This window comes from Carassius auratus, unplaced genomic scaffold (genome assembly GCF_003368295.1).
Source record: "Carassius auratus strain Wakin unplaced genomic scaffold, ASM336829v1 scaf_tig00216014, whole genome shotgun sequence".
Lineage (NCBI taxonomy): Eukaryota > Metazoa > Chordata > Actinopteri > Cypriniformes > Cyprinidae > Carassius > Carassius auratus.
The window spans coordinates 183,702-202,209 of NW_020528362.1; the positions used below are offsets into that span (position 1 = coordinate 183,702).

Here is an 18,508-nt window from a genome sequence, read left to right on the forward strand (position 1 = left end):
ACAGATTTAATAGATTTTATTTATTAGTTCTACATTTACCTTCTTATTTTAGTATGTCAAGTTTTGATAATATTTAATTAATATTATTTGGAAAGTTCATTATTATTATTATTATTATTATTATTTTCTACTCATTCCAGCACTGTATGTGTTTATTTACTTTTTTAGTAAATATTTATTTTTACTTCACTTTTCCTAATTTAATCAAATTTGTTTGTTTTTTTATTTTTATTTATTAGATTCAATTCTAGCCTATAATTGTAATCTAAGTTTTGTTCGTTTTTAAATAAATATTTATCTATCTATTTATTTTTTTCAATTACTCAGTTTTTCTCTAAATATTTTGAAAACTTCTGATTTAAATATGAACTACTATGAGAAGGTTCAATACTCGTTTATAGTAATATATGATAGTATTTAGATTTTTATTTTATGTTCTGTTTTCACTTAAAAATTTTTTTACGTTTTATTAATTGGCGGAAACGGGCTTCCATATAAATTAAATTAAATTAAATTATTAAATTAAATTAAGCAGATGCTTTTATCCAAAGCGACTTACATTGCATTCAGGCTAACATTTTTTACCTAATGTAAAACACTTATATCTGCAACTGATACAAAAAAAAAAAAAAAAAAAAAAAAAACACCAAATATGAAGTGTCATGCAGCAGGGGATTCTGATTTTTTCCTAAATCATATAATGACTTTTCCTTATTTCACTCCTCCAAAAAAATAGTAATTTTAACAGTATTTACATTTATTTAGTCTACTGTATATAGTATGGAAACTTACTGTTAACCAATTGACAGTTTTTACTGTAGCATTTTAACAGTCTTTTACGGTTAAACCACAGTCATGTTTCACAGTGTTGTGTGACAGACTTGTTGTGAAAGTTCACACATTCATCTGTGACTCTTTACTGAAGACAGCAGCGCCTCAACATCAGTGACGAGCATGATAATGAACAGAGCTCCACTCACTACAGAATCTGTACACACACACGCACACACACACACACACACACACACACACACACACAAAACAGACAGACACACACACACACACACACACACACACACACACACAACAGACAGACAGACAGACACACACACACACACACACAATGTACAAAATTGTCCACAAAATGTGATTAAAGTTTTGTCATCATTTACTCACCCTCATGTTGTTCCAAACCTGTATGAGTTGCTTTCTTATTTCGAAAATAGAATGATAAAGATATTTTGGAGTTTGCTGGTGATCAAACAGTTGGTGGTTCCCATTGACTTCTATAGCATTTATTTCCCTACTATGGAAGTCAATGGGAACCACCAACTGTTTGATCACCAGCAAACTCCAAAATATCTTTATCATTCTATGTTCTATGGCACACACACACACACACACACACACACACACACAAACAAACAAACCCACACACGCACACACACACACACACACACACACACACACACACCTAAAAATACACATACACACGTTTATCTGAATCTCATCTTGCCTGAATATGTGCACGTGCATCTCAGTCGTCTGATGTCTCTCTCTCATGTGTCATTAATAAACAGTGTTTAACACACACTCGTGCACGAGATCATCTGTGAAGCGACACTTGATGTTATCACCGATGAAATGAACCGACAGGTGCTTGTGAACCGCGCGGAGGCGAGCGTCTTACCTCTGCGATGCCCCGAGACGAGCTCTGAAGACGCAGATCATCCCAGCAGCACGAATCAAACACGCAACGACATCCTCCTCTCGAGAACCGGTGGTCGCGCTGCTTGTTTTGGCCCGTTCCCGTGACGGTGACGTTCACTTCCGGTGACCACTCCGCCTCCTCCGTCATCAAAGAGAAACCAGATTCATAATACATAAATAAAAAAACTCATAATCTAATTTAAAACATATTATCATAATGCTAAATTAAATAATAAAGCAATTAATAATAATAAAAAAAAAACAATAAATGTTCATTAGAATAATGATGGAGCAAAAAAGTTAACTGCATAATATGTTGACGTTGTTTGTGTTATTTTGGTACTATATATAGTATTGTGATGCTATGAATAATTTAATATTAAATTACAGCAAAAATTTAAATGAATGAAAACAATAGAGCAATAAAAGACTTATGTAACAGGAACGGTTGAAACGTAATAAAAAATAATACTGAAAAATAATAAATCTTTACAAAATAAAGCATACTGCATTGAATAATTAATATTTGATAATATATAAATTATAATTTATTTTTATATTTTAATTTTACATAAATATGCGATTTCTATATAAAATCTAATTAATAATGCTGTAAAGGATTAATCGCATTAAAAACTGTGTATATTTATTATGTATATGGTATATTAGTACATAAAAATGTATATTAAATATATAAATATAACAATATGAATATATAAATGAATAAACATACATAACTTAAAATAATATACTGTATGTGTGTATTTATACATACATAATATACACATGTATAATGTAAAGAAAAACTTATTGATTAATTGACAGCACTAATAATTACATGAAAAAAAAGTGACAAAAAATGTAAACAATGGAGCAATAAGGAGGGTTTTAAATAATAATAATAAAACAAAATTATCATTAAAAAGAACGGAATATTATAAAGTAAATGACACCAGACCAGTCAAGGCACTTCTGATCCAACTTCAAATTTAATAAGCATCAGTTCAGAGTCATTGATTAAACACACAGTAATTCACCATTGCATATTATTTAACACAAACACATCTGTGTTGTTTAAAGGTGTGCTGTTATCACTCAGTCCAGGCTGCAGTAGAAGTGCTGGTCTCGGCGGTGCTGCTGCACTGGCATGTCCCTCCGGACGTCCCGTAGTCTCTGCAGGTCAATCTGCACCAGTGTTAAAGCCTCATCTGACCCCCCACAGTCCCCGGTCACCTCACCCCACGGGTCCACGGCCAGCGCGTGTCCGAACGACGTCCGCTTCGGGTGATGAGCTCCCACCTGCGCCGCCGCCAGCACGAAACACTGCGTCTCGATCGCCCGCGCCCGCAGGAGCACCTGTCAGGGGGACATCCGCTTCACACTCAGCCTGACATCACTGATGGTCAATGTCTTACTAAATATCAGTCTTGCTTTCGACAACCATTTGCAAGGTCTTGAATTATCCATTAATCGCCAGGAAAACATGATTTCTGAGCCTGATTACAACCATTGGTACCAAACTGTTAACTTAGCATCATCAAATCATCATCAGTGATAGGCCTTTTTATGCAATACAACGTTTTGGTTTAATGGCATGTTTTCACCTCCCAGTGTGCCGTTCCTGTGGCCACGGTGAAGGCTGATGGGTAAGTGAGGATCTCTGCTCCGTGTCTCCGCAGCGCTGATGAAAGCTCAGGAAAACGCAGATCATAGCAGACGCCAAGACCGACCTGCGACGAACACAACAGCATGACAGCACTACAGCACACCTTCAGATAGAGGCTGAGAGTCCTACGGCTGCTTGTGGGGTTGTTCTGGGCTCAAGCACCTTTCCGATGGGCGTCTGGACGGGAGACACCAGTCGAGGTCCGGGGACGGTGAAAGCACTTTCCTTCAGAGACACTCCTTTACTCGTCAACTCCACATCGAACAGATGAGCCTTCCTGTAGACGGACACCAGCTCCCCTGAACACACACACACACACACACGCTACTGCAGACTGTGGCAGAAAACCATCTCCTACTATGAATTTTGTCAATATTTTCATGACAATTAATGCATTTTCTTATGGTAATAATATAAGTTTCTTGTATAAACATTGATCTTGCTATGAAAACTGCTATTGATGCTGATAAAAACCGTAAATAAAAATTCTAAAATATTATTTGACTTACTGAAATATTGTAATTATATCCAACTTAAATACAATAAATATCTAATATGAGTATTTCTTATCTTTAAACATGACAGGATGTTGAGTCTTTAATTCACACTGGGTTTATTTATTTAAAAATCAATGCATTACGATATTTTTAAAACATTTATATAATAATAATATCATAGTAATTAATCACTTTTAATAATCTGAGAATTATGAAAATGAAAGGCCTATGCCAGGACGATTTTTTAAAACATTTTATTTCTGTGTAACAATATTTTCCCGACAATTAAGTACACTAAAAAAGCTTAAATTACAGTTACTGTATTTTATTTTTAAATATGGATGGAAATAATTAAACAAACAAACAATTAATCATTACCATAATGCAGAAAATATAAACCATAACTTAAATTAGTTTAAATTTAAATTCCATTGTAGCATTTTCTGATTTTAATTATATAAAAAAACTTGTATTTTCAGACAAATATTGTACATTTCATACAAAATATATATTTTAAATAATCATATTAGAGTAGTTTTATAACTATTTAATAGTGTAAATATTTCATATATATAAATTATTAAATAAATATGATTATTATTTAGTAATTAAATATAAAAAAAATAATGCATTACAGTAATAAATCACCTCATTTATCAACAGAAAATGCCAAACGTGCAATGCACAGCTCCAAAACTGTGATGCACCCAAAGCACCAGACATGAGACGACGTACCTTGTCCATTGATGATAACATGGCTGTTATAAATGCGCCGGTCCGTTTTCCAGTCGTGTCCTCTCTCATGAAAGCCACCCAGAGACAGCCACACGTCCAGCTTCCTGAAACACACACAGACATCTCCTCAGCCTCAGCTGCGGTCGGTCGAGTATCTCTGCTCCGTGTCGTACCTGGCCAGGTGTGAGTAACGGCTGATGAGGTCACCGTCCAGACTCTCAGACAGCTGCAGCGTCTCCTCGCGGTTGGAGCCGATGTAATCGAAGCCCTCCGGCAGGAACACCATACAGGCCCCACCCTCTTTGGCCTGCTCCACCAATCGCGTGCAAGTGCTAAAGTTGGCCTCTTTGTCAGGGGTGGAGGTCATCTGACAAACAGCCGCCACAGGAAGTGATGACGATGACGACATCCTGACAAAACAAATGAAGAATGTGCCTGTGTTTCTATGAGCATCTCCTGAGGACTTCATTTCAGGTGCATTTCATTTGAGAAAACCAGCCTCGGATAGAAACTCAAAGCTCTTCACCACAAACCGCCAAAACAAGAGTTTGTTTTAACAGTTTAATTACAACAGCGCAACAGAATCTACATCTCAAAGTAATAATAATAATTATTATTATTATTATTATTACTATACAGTTTGTTAAAACAAACAGAAACTCAAAGCTCTTCACTACAAACCCTCTCAAAATATCAGTTTGGTTTAACTTGAAGAAATTATTATATAAAAATATATTACTATTGTAGAGAGGGAAGTACATCTCAGCGTAATAATAACATTTATTAAATATTATTAATTTTAACTATTTAAAAACATTTACAATTGTTTTTCTTGTTTATTTTTTTAAGAATTTCACAATTTCTAAATTGTTCAGCACTGTATTTGCCAAAAAGTAAAAGGCCTTGATCAAAAAAAATAATAATAATAGTAAAGTCAATTAAATTAAATTTATGCATTTAGCAGACGCTTTTATCCAAAGCGACTTACATTGAATTCAAGATAACAATTTTCTCCTAACATGTGTTCCCTGGGATTTAAAAGATTAATTAAATTGTTAAAGTTTAATGCATTGCTTTTTGTACCAATACTTTTGATCATATATTTATTTTTTTTGTAAAACACAGAATTCAGAAATATATATAAATAAATAAATTGTGCATAATCTGTAGTTCCACGATATCTCAAATTAAATAATAATAATAAAATAAAATAATTTAAAAAACAATTAAATATAGTACATGCATTTCATTAAAGCAAAATAATAATAATAATAATGTCTTCAGTCTGTTTTGACTGCTGAGGATCACACGTGTGACCCTTAGTTTCACAGTTAGGCCTTCACGTGGACACTAATGAAAACTGCACTGCAAAGTAACCAGACAAGTCATAGCTGTCCATTTATATTGCAATAACAACAAATGAAGTTAAAGCATGTATTTCCTGACACTTCTGTCATCAGAAGCTCGTGCACATCTAAAACACAACAAAGAGGCTCTGATATTAACATGCCAGAGCATGAGAAGTATTGCATTGCTGAAACAAAACAACATGCATTAGTTCTTGCCTGCTCTGTCCTCGCACTGCCTTCAATCTCCAAGCCGACAAACCCACAGCAGCTGAAAGCCCTCGATGTCTCAGAGCAGCGAACAGACGCATCAACACACTGTCAAACTCAGTTTATTACCTTTCTTTTACTGTGTAAGTTAATCACTCGCTCACACTGAACTTTGAGCCCATTTCAGCCACAATAACTAACTAACCGCATTTAAAAAAACACGACGGCACTGGATTGAGCGTATTCTACTCTCAGAATACGAGTGTGAGTTAAAGGACAACCCCGTCGTTTTATGTTAAATTACAGTTTATATTTGGCTAAATACTTATTCTTTTACTGTCTATGCTAAATAAGCGTGCGATCATAATACTTCCGTGTGGGCGGGGCTTAGATGTCAGAACGCTGCTTCTGATTGGACAGTAGTTTCTTCTTTCTTCTTCTTTAGTTTTTTTTTATGGCGGTTGGCAAACCAACTTAACGGTGCATTACCGCCACCGACTGGGCTGGAGTGTGAATCAGGAGATATTGGATCTTAAAAAAAAAATAAATAAATAATAATAATAATAATAATAATAATAATAATAATAATAATTAAATCCTACTGGCTAAGTCGGTGTCTCTAAGAAACTTAAAAACAAATTGATGAATGTTACTGGATGCTTTCCCTAATAAACCTTGCATTGTAAAATTATTCTGATTGACACTTCTGAGAGACTGAAAAAGCTGGTTTCTTTCTTGGCTATACTTTGTGCACTGAAATAAAATATGTTCTACAGTTTCTAAATGACTGCAATATTGGCAGTTCCCTGTTGGATGTTTCCCTATTATCTTCAATGAAGAATTGAGCCCAGTGTGTCCTATTCTTAACCGTGTAATTATACTTTCTTCTCTTCTACTCCTACACTCTGTCCTTCCTATATCCACTTCTGACTGTATATTATATAAATGCCTTCCTTTATCTTCATCCACCCAATACTCCTGCCATTTTGATCTTGCATATGCTTTAATGAATGTTTTAGCTTCAGATTTACTATATGGAACTTGTAATATTCTATTGTGTTTCAGTCTTTGTTTTGCAAGTTTATCAACCTCCTCATTCCCTTTCACTCCAACATGTGCAGGTACCCAGAGAAACCTGATTTTTAAATCCTTTGCATTTAACTTATGCAAAACCATAAACATTTTATTAATTATATCATCTCTTATAGATTTCCCATTTTTTATGCTTTCTAAAGATGAATAACTATCAGATATAATCACTGAGTTATTTAACTCATTTCCCTCTACCCATTCCAAGGCCAACAAAATTGCAACCAGCTCTGTTGTGTATACTGATAAATTATCTGTATTCTTGTGAATGTGTCTTTAGGGAAATGCATATCCAGATAATATTTAACAATATCCCTCACTGCTACTTCCTTTGACTTACTTTTTATTTTCTTATGAATGCCTAAATCTACATCTGGTATAGGGAAAAACCATGGTGGAATAGGAGGGACTGAAACCGTTGAACAGTACTGTAATTTATGTAACCCAATATTCTCAGCTTTCGCATCGCCAATCCACCCAAAACTTTTGTAATCGGACTTTCCATGTTCCCAGCAATCTTTTAAGATAGCTTTAGCTGGGTGGCTATCAACTTGTCCCTTCATATTAATCCAGTATGCTAACATCAGTTGTATCCTTCTGATCCTCAAAGGCTGGACAGTAGTTTAGGCCTAAATTATACTTTTATTTACGTACCTTGCATTTTCTTTTTCTTTTTTTATCACCAGTATCGGTATGCAAATCTATTTAACAGCAGAATTATTTAGGTTTAAATTATCACAATTGAGGAAAAAGCCCTGAGAGCGCGCTGTGACGTATTACGTGTTACTTTTCTCAGCGCAGAGCACAAAGGATCAATCACACACATAATATATATATGTGTGTGTGTGTGTGTGTGTGTGATTGATATTACACTAATAATGTGGCAGGTGAATATGGGAGTGTGTGGTTTAAAAAAACGAGTAAAGCGCCTTAGCGAGCAGTATTTTCAGTCAGGAATGTTCGAGGTCAGTCCCTCATGTGACCGTTGGGGTCCTGACTCGTGCGGTGCGGTGCAGTTCATCATGGCGGCGAACAGCAGCAACAACACGAGCGGTAAAAGCGGCGGAAAGCAGCCCACGCCGTCCGCCGAGCAGGTAACGGCGCATCGTGTTTATTACAGTAGCGCGCGAACACTTCATCTACGCGGCGCGACAGAACCAGAGCGCGCCTGCTATAAACAACAGAGCCGCGAGCGTCCGACGCTCCACGGTGTATTAATCACAATGGTCTCGTTGTGAAGCGCGTTCGTGGGGTGTGACGCGCGTGTAGTGACTGAGACGCGCTTGTGCTGGTTTATAACACTGCAAACCTCAGACATCTGCTGCACGAGAGATAAAAGACTCAGTGATTTTATTTAAATCTAGGTCTCCATCCGTTATAAACTAGTACATGCCTCCTGCCTCCATAAGGACAGAACAGCGTCTGCGCATCTGTCGCTATTTCTGTCCTTCAACACACACACACACACACACACACAAACATATATTTTTATTATTATTTTATGAATATTGTGATATATAAAATATACATAACATATATAATTATTATAATTACCTATACAAACTTGAACCTGATTATCTTACTATTATTTTTTAATTGTATTATTTTACAACTTACTACAGTATTAATATGCATGTGTTATTGGTGTGTGAATCAGGTGGTGGCTAATTTCCAGCGGATGCGACAGGAGCAGCGCGGCATGGCCTCTAAGGCTGCAGAGCTGGAGATGGAGATCAATGAACACAGGTGTGTTTGATAGAAGTGATGTGCTGTCAAACCTTTCCTTCCCACAGTGGATGGGTGCCGTCAGTATGAGGATCCAAACAGCTGATAGAAACATCACAGTAATCCACACTGCTCCAGTCCATCAGTTAACTGCCACCCGGCCCCTCGGTGGGACACCTAAGTTTACTTCACTATATTATATCATTAACTGATGGACTGGAGTGGTGTGGATTATTGTGATGTCTTTATCAGCTGTTTAGACTCTCATTCGGACGGCACCCATTCACTGCAGAGCATCCATTAGTGAGCAGTGGGTGTAATGCTATCACTTCCTCCTCACAGCCTCGTCATTGAGACGCTAAAGGAGGTCGATCCGTCGCGGAAGTGCTTTCGTTTAGTTGGCGGTGTGCTGGTGGAGAGGACCGTCAAAGAAGTTATGCCCGCGCTGGAAAACAATAAAGAACAGGTATGACTCTGCCGCTGGACTCACAAACGTTTGCTCGTCATAAACGACGCGTGATTTTCACTTCTCTCTCTCCAATCAGATTACGAAGATCGTGGACTCGCTTAACTCTCAGATGCAGGCGAAAGGGCGGGAGCTGACGGAGTACCGCGAGCGCTACAACATCCGGTTAGTCGGAGAGGACGACAAACAGGGCAAAGCGGACGCCAGTCAAGCCAAAGACAGCGAAGGAGGAGGCTCTAAAGGAGGCGCCGGGGTGCTCGTCTCCTAGTGGACTACTCTTAGAGGGGTAGAAATCACTGGGGGTTTAATATTTGCGGAGAGACTGAGTTGGAGAGTGAAAGTCTCGGTTTTCATGCACGTTTTTTTTGTACATCCTTAATATTAAAATACAACTCACAACTTCACAAAATGAACTTCAACTTCCATCCTTTCCTTTTCAGTCCAGTTTGTTACAAATAAATAGTCAGTAAACATGTTTCATGTCTAAACGGATGGCATAAATTCATAATGTCAAATAGTTTTTGAGGCTTGACTTTCACTTTTGTAATATTTGGTGCAGAGTGAACGATATTTCTCATACGGTGAGCCTCCATCATTCATTATGTCACTGTTGTACACCTGCGGACGAAGCCTTTTTATGTTTGGTTTGTTTTTGTGGTGGTTTTGGTTTTTGAATTAAAAAATACAGAATTGCACGAAATCTGTTCAGAGTGTTGCGTGTTTTTTTTCATCAGTACAATCACACACTTGTAAAAAAATAAAAAGGGCACGCATGTTGCTGTTTACCACCAGTAATCTGTAAAATAAATCTATTTATATACCAATTTAAATGCGTTTTTTTTATTAGTAGTATATTTATTTTTATAGAGCTACTAATAATATTCTTTTGCAATTATACAAGATGGCTGTTTGTAACAACAGCTTTAATGCAGATTGAGACACCTTCACTAAAAACTGAAAGAGGTCTAAATGCACTTTAAAGTCGATGCAAAGACTATGATGTGTTTCATTGTTTTGAGATGAAATGTTGATATAGCAGTTCAAGTAATCATAATGTAATTTGTACATACCATGCAGCACTATACCGTAAAAAAAAAATCTAACAAAAATAAAAAGTCTCAAGGTAGATAAAATCAAATAGTTTAGATTTGTTTGAATTAGATAAGATTTGGGAATCACTAAGTTTGGGTGATGAAACAACACCATATTCCCTATTATTTCAACAGGAACTGACACAATCTGAAATTTTGCACAAGGACGAATTACTTCCAGATGCGGATTTAGTTGCTTAAGTGAATTTAGCACATTGTTTAAGTTCATAATCTGTAAAGTTGAGATTTATCTGTTTAGTTATCTGTATCTTGAAGGAATTTCATTTAGGAACGAAAAGGCAAAATCAATATATAAGGACTTCTGTGTTTCAGAAATGATGTCGATTTGATGTCACTAATGCAAGTTTAATTTTTTTTTTTATTATTATTATTACTTATATTTTTACCATTATTGTTTTTAATATTAAATATCTATCAGTGTAAGGTATCACTAAATTAAACATGGGAAAAAAAGCTCACTAGTTTGATGATCACTAACGAAATGACAGCCTGTATTTACGACAGTTAATTCCACAGGGTTAACTGAAGGGGGCTCCAAAGTCTGAAAAATAAAAATGCCTTCTATAACGATTCAATCGATGCATCGATTACACGCTCTTGACGATGCAATTCATGATCTTGAAACATTGATTTTGAATCGCTAATCGTCAGTTTCGGACATGATTTAAATCGCTAAGAATCGAATGAATCGCGAATTTTGTAGCGATTCAATGATTTCAAAATAGATAAACTTTAAATGATACGAGCAGGAAGAACAGTCCTCGTGCTTCGCATCTCTCCTTCTGCGTGATCTTTCCTCAGGACTCGTGTTCAGTAATATTAAAGTGAAGTAGTTTTGCATTTATGTAGTTTCTCAAAGGCTCTTGGTCATCATACCGAAGGCTGTGCATTTGATGCATGGACGGAGCAGAAATGTAAGTGGCTAATTTGAATTATAAAAGTGTTTTAACAATTTATAAGAATTTAATTTTTTTCTCAGCCTAGCATTCGTATTATAACATTATATATACTGTGTATATTGGCTTACATAATTTTCTGCATATGCCACGTTATCATTCAACAATCATATTTTAATTTTTTTCCCTGTAACCACAACGGCTGCTGTGTAATTTTCCTGCTGACTAATAATTAAAATAATTTAGGGGAACCATTTAAATATTCCTGTGAATGCAGAATCCAATCGTTATAATTGAATCGAATTGAATTATTCTGAATTTGTTCAAAAATCGTTCTTGAATCGAATCGAAAACCTATGAATCGTGAATGGAACCACTGTCTACACAAAGATTCACAGCCCTCATATTATAATATAATATTATTATTATTGTAACGATATTATATTTTAAACAAACAAAATATAAGTATAGTGCAAAAACGCCAGGAGTTGTTTCTTAAACCAAGATCAAAAGTCAAAAACGTGTTCCGACGAGGATGGGATTCGAACCCACGCGTGCAGAGCACAATGGATTAGCAGTCCATCGCCTTAACCACTCGGCCACCTCGTCTGCTGCGACTGCATGTTATATCTGATCAATAAATAATCATACTTACAAATAATCAGTGTGTAAAAAACGATTCATTGATGTTCCATCTTTCTACTCACATACACGCACGCCGGAACACGAGCGATGAGCCGAGCCCGTTCTAGTAGGGAGTTTACGGTAACCGGAACGGTAAACAAATATACGCCGCCATGCGCAGTGCGTGCTGTACGCGAACGCGTTTCTCCCTCTGTTTTTTACAGGCGTGTTTTCAGTGCATGTATATAAACATGTAAATCGATTCCCTTTTAAACTGACCTGCACTACATCTCGCTGCATTGCAATTCAATGCAATGTCAGCTGCATGCATGAGGGCTGCTAGAGAGCTGGATAACCCTAGCTGATCTGTGCGAGCATTCATTGAGAACATTTCATTGACATTAAACAAAAGGTACCAGTAATTGTAATGCATTTCTCAAAAAAATGCTCCGTGTTTAAGGTGGTGCTCAGTGCACTTCTTGTTGTTGCATTGTTGCAGCTCTTATATCTGTCTTTCCTCTCAAAATTGCACGGCAAACAGCAGCGATACAAGTATTCTGAGCTCTTCGGCTCCAAAAAGACAGCAAACCAAGGAGAGAAGAACCCCAGACGGGAACATCTCAGATACTCGTTATCCACAGGTGGGATCTTCGATGGGAGCGGACAGTACCGTGTGTATAAAAACCTAATCAAAAGCGACTTCTTGACCAATCAGAAGCCAGGAGCGGATCCCAGATCGCACCACCTGGCTTTGGCCACGCATACGACTATCAACAACCTTCACCATTTGAACGCTTTGTTGGAGCGCTGGCAGAATCCTCTATCCATCGCGATATTCGCCAACGGCCAGGATGTTAAGTTCGCCACGGCGTTCGTTTACGCCCTCAGCATTTTCTGCCCACAGGTTCAAGAATTGGTGGACTTCCATCTGGTTTGCCTCTCGGGTGAAATGGCCAGTTTTCCAGACCAGGATCGAGAGCATTTCGCCGGTATGGAGGAGAAGGGCTGCTCCGGCGTCTTCGCCAAGCTCGAATCCCACCGAGACAGGTATAAGAACTACGCCATCGGCAGCAACGTCTCGTACCCCAACAACCTTCTCCGCAACGTGGCCCGCAGCGGCACGGACGCTGCCTACATCCTGGTCATCGATATCGACATGATACCCAGTGCCAATCTGCACCACCAGTTCGTGACCATGCTGATGAGGCATGAACCAGCCGCGGACGAGGTCCTCGTGCTTCCTGCGTTCGAGATCAGACACACTCGTAAGATGCCTGCGACCAAGTCGGAGCTGGTGCAGCTCTATCAGGTGGGTGAGGTGCGGCCGTTCTACGATGAGCTTTGCCCTCGCTGTCAAGCTCCCACTAACTACTCACAGTGGGTCAACCTGGCCATCAAGAGCTCTGGGCCCCTGGAGGTGGCGTACACCATCAACTGGGCCGATCCGTGGGAGCCTTTCTACATCGGTGCTCAATCTGTTCCTCTTTATGATGAGAGCTTCAGGCAGTACGGCTTCAACCGCATCAGTCAGGTGAGTCGATCGATAGGTGGACTAGAGCAGGAACAAATATACACACTAGACATGTTGGTATTCGGTAATGCGATAAATCACGGTAATGAATATACATGATATTGTTATCGTGGGCACTTCAAAATACTGTGAATAATTATATATTACAAATTATTCAGAATTTGGAATGCATTTGAAGAATACTATTCCCATTCACTGGTCAAAATGCACAACACCACTGTATGCTGCTCGAAAAAAAAAGCATGCGCTCTGATGTAAACAAGCATGCATGAGAAGCACATGAGGAACACGTGAGAGACGTGCTATTCACTCTCTGACAGCAGATGGCACTAAACTGCAGAAAATGCAGCCTGGAAACCCCATAAATAAAGCAGCTGCACTACTTTCTAAAACATATGTAAATCATATTAAATAACCATTCAGATTTGTGTATTCGCCATGATGTTCCTCACTGCACCAAATACTTAAGTTTAAGCATCTAGCAGACGGTTTTATCCAAAGCGACTTACATTGCATTAAAGCTAACAATTTTTTTTTTTACCTAACATGTGTTCCCAAGAATCTAACCCACAACCTTGCGCTTGCTAACTCAATGCTCTACAACTTGAGCTACAGCAACATAAAATACTTTTGCATTTAGACTTAATAGGCTATTTAATTTGAAACATTTTCTTCATTTTCTTCTGCACTACTACATTACATGCTCTAGATATTGCTATAATATATTCATACTTTACATTAGGGCTTCATTAGTTAGCATTAGTTAATATAAACTGCCAATTTTTTTTAATCTTAGGTTTTCCAATATTTAATAACAATGTAATTTTTTTAACAAAGATTAATAACTTCTTTAGCAAATTTAGCTATTGCTCATTGTGAATGTTAATGGTTAACTAATGAGGTCTTATTGTAAAGTGATACCTATTGGTCTGCACTTTAATCGGTGTAAAACTTTTAATGTTATATATTTTTCTGTATTTTCTGTATTTTTCTGAATATACCTGTAGATCAGCAGTTCACTTAAATTCACTTAAAACCCATTTCTTCTCCATTCTGATGCTCGGTTTGACCTTCAGTAAGTCATGTTCACCACATCTATAAATGCCTAAATGCATCGAGTTGCTACCATGTGATTGGCTGATTAGCATTTTGTGTTACCAAGCAATTGAACAGGTGTACTAATAAAGTGGCCGGTGAGTGTATATACTGTATTGAAAAACTAATCAGTATTTTGGTTCATGTGGATGGAAAATGGACTGGGATCTGGTGTGATACATACCAAATATGCATTTTCATTATTCATTCAATTGCTTTGTTACCTACTGACTGACTTCTTTCTTCTCTGTAGGCCTGTGAGCTTCACGTCGCCGGTTACAGGTTCTCTGTGGTGAGCAATGCGTTTGTGGTGCACAAAGGGTTCAAGGTCCAGGGAGAGTTTCACAGCAGAAAGGACGAGGAGAACCGGAAGAACCGCATCCTCTTCCGCAGCTTCAAGGAGAGCCTGAAGGCCAAGTATCCGACCTCACCTCGCCACTGCTGAGAAAACAGATGCTAATGAGAGAGATCACACCGACTCCTGACCAACATCTGCCAGACTTAATGTGATGCACAAATCTCCACTCGTTTCAAAACATGAAGAACTGTACTGTCAAAGGAGATGTACTTGAACGCTCATTATTTGATCTATAAGCTGAGGACATGATCCTTCACGCTTTTAATGAGAGAAACTAAATAAAGATTTTTTATTTATATGTTTTGTTTTCGGTACATTTGTAACTCCTTTGGGTTTTGAGGACAAGATATAAATGTCTTCAAAGTTAACTTATTTATTAGATTTTTTATGCTACTTTCCATCTCACTTTTCTGAGGTTTTCACTGCATTTTAATACATTTTTTCACTTTTTTCCCCCAAACTGAAGGCAAGACTCCCATGTGAGACTTTATTATCATACTTTTCTAGTTAATTGATTATGTTAAGAATTGCATTTAATATTTTTTTTTTTTATAATATACATGTTTTCTGAAAAACTGTGAAGGTTTAAATATGTAATTAAGTATGCATACATTTCCTGAGCAGAAATGGGTAAAGCCGGATTCAAAACTGTTTAATTTGGTTGACGTCAGAGTCAAATGGGTTTTTACAGAAGATTTTTACAAAAGTGTTTAGGAATCAAATGTATAAAATCAGGTGAATGGTATTATATAAACAAATCCAAGTATGTGCTGCTGAAGTATAGAGAAAAAAACCATTTTGAGAAAAAGGCATGTATTGCAACTGAAATCTACAGACACAAATAGATAAATTGCAATAAACTCCAAAAGCATATTTGCAATATTTTAAAAACAAATTTTAAGCATCCAAAAGCATATTTGGATGTGTTCTTCTCACTAGACTGAAACAACACGTCATGAAGAGCCAAACAGCCCAAAATCAGTGCATGAAAAACTCTGTTTAAGCCTGTAGTGTCTGAGAAACGTTTCTCCCGCTAAGCAGTAGCTGAATACTGATGGTTCATATTACAGTACAGTGAGTCTGTACAGTATAGTTTATAAGAGAAAGAGTGTGGTGCAGCTGTATCTCATGAAGTGACTGTAACGCCACACGTGTTTGAGTTACAGTCGAGACAAGCTCTCGTAAAGACCCACAGATTAGATTTAAAGCTATTAACATATTAAGACTTTTATGCTAATAGAGACTCTAAAGACGTCTGATGATATTACACAACTGGGGAGTGGTGTCTGAAAATCATATTAGTGTTTTAATTATACTGTGGATTAGGGGTAGATGACAATTAAGCAACATTGGATTAATGCAGGTATGTACAGGTTTTAGTACAAGCAGTGCATTGTAGTTTTTAACACTTGAATGGGGATTATATATATTATCCTTTGTTTTTGGGTAAAAATAACCAATTTTCTTTTACTTCATAAGATTGTTTACTGATTGCAATAGTGTTATTATTTTAATTTTTTTTAACATTAGTCTCCATTAATAATATTTTGTTAATTTTTGTCAAAGGAGTGTTTTGGTTATTTGTTAGTGTTGTGTAGTAATGAAAGCATGAATGTTGTGACACTGGAAAAATGCTGTTAATCCAGAAAACTTGTTGTGAAACTGAAAAAAAGTTTTTTTTAAGTTTTATAAAATTGTGACATGTGGACATGTAATTATTTGATTGCACATGATTATGCAACTAACTCCGGATTAGTTTTTATTGAATGGTGATATTTTGTGAATAATTGCTTGGTTATTATATCAACTTGCTTGTTTTGTATCTATCTACAACATAGTGTTCTTGCATATGTGAGTGCTCATCTGGTTGTATTCTAGGTGCTTGACTGCAAGGAAAACTTAAATGTGATTAACAATATAATTGTGCAATTTTTAAGATATTTAAATAGACATATATCATCTTTCATAAAGGTGGAGAAAACACTACAACCATTATTTTTTTATTATTTTGTTTTTTTGTTGACAGGAACATGCATCCAGTCAAACTCAGTGGCATTTAAGCACAAAATGCATCTGTCATTTGGCAGAAAGTAGTGAAATTAGGCAGATGCATTTCAGCCAAAATATAGAGTTTGGTTGGATGCACTGTATAATTTCACAAAATTATATGAGAGACAGAACTACATGGAAGATGTGTTTTACACATTAACTGTGCTAATTTGTGTATTGTTGGGTCTAAATAGTAATGCAATACTTTATGAATGTTTGATTTTAAGTACGCTTTCATTTATTTCTGAAGTAAATTAAACTGTTTAGGTAGCCAACTTTGTTGATGTAAAATCCGGGTGCTAAAGCAAAAAACGGCAACCGCTGTTGTAGATCAAAGCCATTAAAAAAGTTGACCGGAAGTCGCGCACAATCACGTAATTTTTTTTTAACAAGTCTCATTGCATAGACATATAGTATGTGAGTTTATTAGTCAGTGAAGCCTACACTTCTAAACGTCCGCGTGTCGTTGCAGAAGTGAACCAGTAGGGGGCACCAAGTGTGAGTTTCATGTTCCAGATCACCTGTGTGGGATCATGTTAGTCGTATTTTACCCGAAACTCCGTGCACTACAGCGCCTGGATTAGTGTCTGTGTGTCTGTGTGTCAGAAGGTTTAGCTGCTCTTCACCTCCTCTGATTAGATCAGTCTTGAGTCTGGCAGATCGGCGCGTTTACAACAGTAAACAGTGCTGAGGAGCGCGCAGACAAACCGTTTATTTCGGTTCTGCTCAGTTGCTCAACGAGATTGAACTGCCACAGTCTACTAGATTATTTTGCCATCGTCCTTAATCATTCAGTTCTTATCATAATAAAGACATTAACGTTTCTGGAGAGACGAATTGCGCTGTAGTGAAATACTGACACCAGCTGACAGGGAGCGTTCTCTCAGAGTTCTTCCGGTAACGCTAACAGAACGTTCCTTTCCCGAAACATTTATTTGGAATGTTCATATAAAAAGAAGTTCCGACAACATTTTAATAACTTAGCAACATATTTTTGTTGGCTGGGAACAAGTGTTTTAATTTCATAAATGACAATATTTGTGCTGATGTCATAGTTAACATTTATTTATTTAGTTTTATTCTACATAATTTTATTACCGTATAAAGCATCATTATGCAGGGAAGACTCATATTTTACCTGGAAGCAAAAGTTTGGCATACAAATGTTTTAATTATGTTTTTTTTTTTTGTTTTTTTTTTCGTTTTTCTCTTCACAAGACATTGATGTACTGGAGTGGTGTGGATTACTGTTATGTATTTATCAGCTGTTTGGACTCTTTTCTGACGGCACCCATTCACTGCAGATGATCCACTGGTGAACAAGTGATGTAATTTCTCCACATCTGAATAAAAAAGCCTGAGAGTGAGAACATTTTCAGCAAATTTTCATTTCTGGGTG

General features: G+C 36.9%; 4 protein-coding genes and 1 non-coding gene across 8 annotated transcripts in view; 2 read left to right on the forward strand and 3 right to left on the reverse strand.

Moving 5' to 3' along the window:
• The window catches only part of LOC113096644 (H(+)/Cl(-) exchange transporter 3-like), a 32,190-nt gene extending 30,363 nt beyond the window's left edge, over positions 1-1,827 (reverse strand). For all 3 annotated transcript variants that reach the window (XM_026262047.1, XM_026262052.1, XM_026262051.1), the window contains exon 1: positions 1,691-1,827. The gene's annotated coding sequence lies outside the window, so the exon portion shown is untranslated. The remainder of the gene's footprint in view (positions 1-1,690) is intronic.
• An 842-nt stretch (positions 1,828-2,669) lies between these two features.
• LOC113096679 (deaminated glutathione amidase) lies at positions 2,670-8,024 on the reverse strand. Of its 2 annotated transcripts, none has more exons than XM_026262089.1 (6): positions 6,174-6,638; positions 4,782-5,018; positions 4,609-4,712; positions 3,539-3,675; positions 3,315-3,440; positions 2,670-3,066 (listed from the first exon to the last, which is right to left on the reverse strand). In XM_026262089.1, exons 1-6 carry the CDS (start codon positions 6,263-6,265, stop codon positions 2,806-2,808), a joined length of 957 nt encoding a protein of 318 aa, XP_026117874.1. In that variant the 5' UTR covers positions 6,266-6,638; the 3' UTR covers positions 2,670-2,805. The 2 variants fall into 2 exon arrangements, with proteins under 2 accessions (XP_026117874.1, XP_026117875.1); XM_026262090.1 differs by lacking the exon at positions 6,174-6,638 and adding an exon at positions 7,908-8,024 and having other exon boundaries at positions 2,671-3,066.
• Positions 8,025-8,193: 169 nt separating this feature from the next.
• Positions 8,194-10,152, forward strand: LOC113096676 (prefoldin subunit 2-like). Its single transcript, XM_026262086.1, has 4 exons — positions 8,194-8,347; positions 8,911-8,999; positions 9,321-9,444; positions 9,524-10,152. The coding sequence occupies exons 1-4, from the start codon at positions 8,210-8,212 to the stop codon at positions 9,710-9,712; spliced, it is 540 nt and encodes a 179-aa protein (XP_026117871.1). The 5' UTR covers positions 8,194-8,209; the 3' UTR covers positions 9,713-10,152.
• Positions 10,153-11,979: 1,827 nt separating this feature from the next.
• On the reverse strand, positions 11,980-12,061 carry trnas-gcu (transfer RNA serine (anticodon GCU)). The gene has a single exon. It is a non-coding gene; the product is annotated as a tRNA-Ser (tRNA).
• A 128-nt stretch (positions 12,062-12,189) lies between these two features.
• Positions 12,190-18,258, forward strand: LOC113096683 (beta-1,4-glucuronyltransferase 1-like). Its single transcript, XM_026262096.1, has 2 exons — positions 12,190-13,607; positions 14,956-18,258. Exons 1-2 carry the CDS (start codon positions 12,504-12,506, stop codon positions 15,145-15,147), a joined length of 1,296 nt encoding a protein of 431 aa, XP_026117881.1. The 5' UTR covers positions 12,190-12,503; the 3' UTR covers positions 15,148-18,258.
• The last annotated feature ends 250 nt before the right edge of the window (positions 18,259-18,508 follow it).

What these genes read in the sequence shown, in the direction of transcription:
- LOC113096683 (XM_026262096.1), top strand. Translation starts at nt 12,504, where the DNA reads ATGCATTTCTCAAAAAAATGCTCCGTGTTTAAGGTGGTGCTCAGTGCA. An exon ending in GCTTCAACCGCATCAGTCAG is followed by an intron (nt 13,608 to 14,955) that starts GTGAGTCGATCG and finishes TCTTCTCTGTAG; the next exon opens with GCCTGTGAGCTTCACGTCGC.
- LOC113096676 (XM_026262086.1), top strand. Translation starts at nt 8,210, where the DNA reads ATGTTCGAGGTCAGTCCCTCATGTGACCGTTGGGGTCCTGACTCGTGC. An exon ending in CCACGCCGTCCGCCGAGCAG is followed by an intron (nt 8,348 to 8,910) that starts GTAACGGCGCAT and finishes TGTGTGAATCAG; the next exon opens with GTGGTGGCTAATTTCCAGCG. An exon ending in ATGGAGATCAATGAACACAG is followed by an intron (nt 9,000 to 9,320) that starts GTGTGTTTGATA and finishes TCCTCCTCACAG; the next exon opens with CCTCGTCATTGAGACGCTAA.
- LOC113096679 (XM_026262089.1), bottom strand. Translation starts at nt 6,265, where the DNA reads ATGCGTCTGTTCGCTGCTCTGAGACATCGAGGGCTTTCAGCTGCTGTG. An exon ending in GCAGTGCGAGGACAGAGCAG is followed by an intron (nt 5,019 to 6,173) that starts GCAAGAACTAAT and finishes TTGTTTTGTCAG; the next exon opens with GATGTCGTCATCGTCATCAC. An exon ending in TCCAGACGCCCATCGGAAAG is followed by an intron (nt 3,441 to 3,538) that starts GTGCTTGAGCCC and finishes TGTTCGTCGCAG; the next exon opens with GTCGGTCTTGGCGTCTGCTA.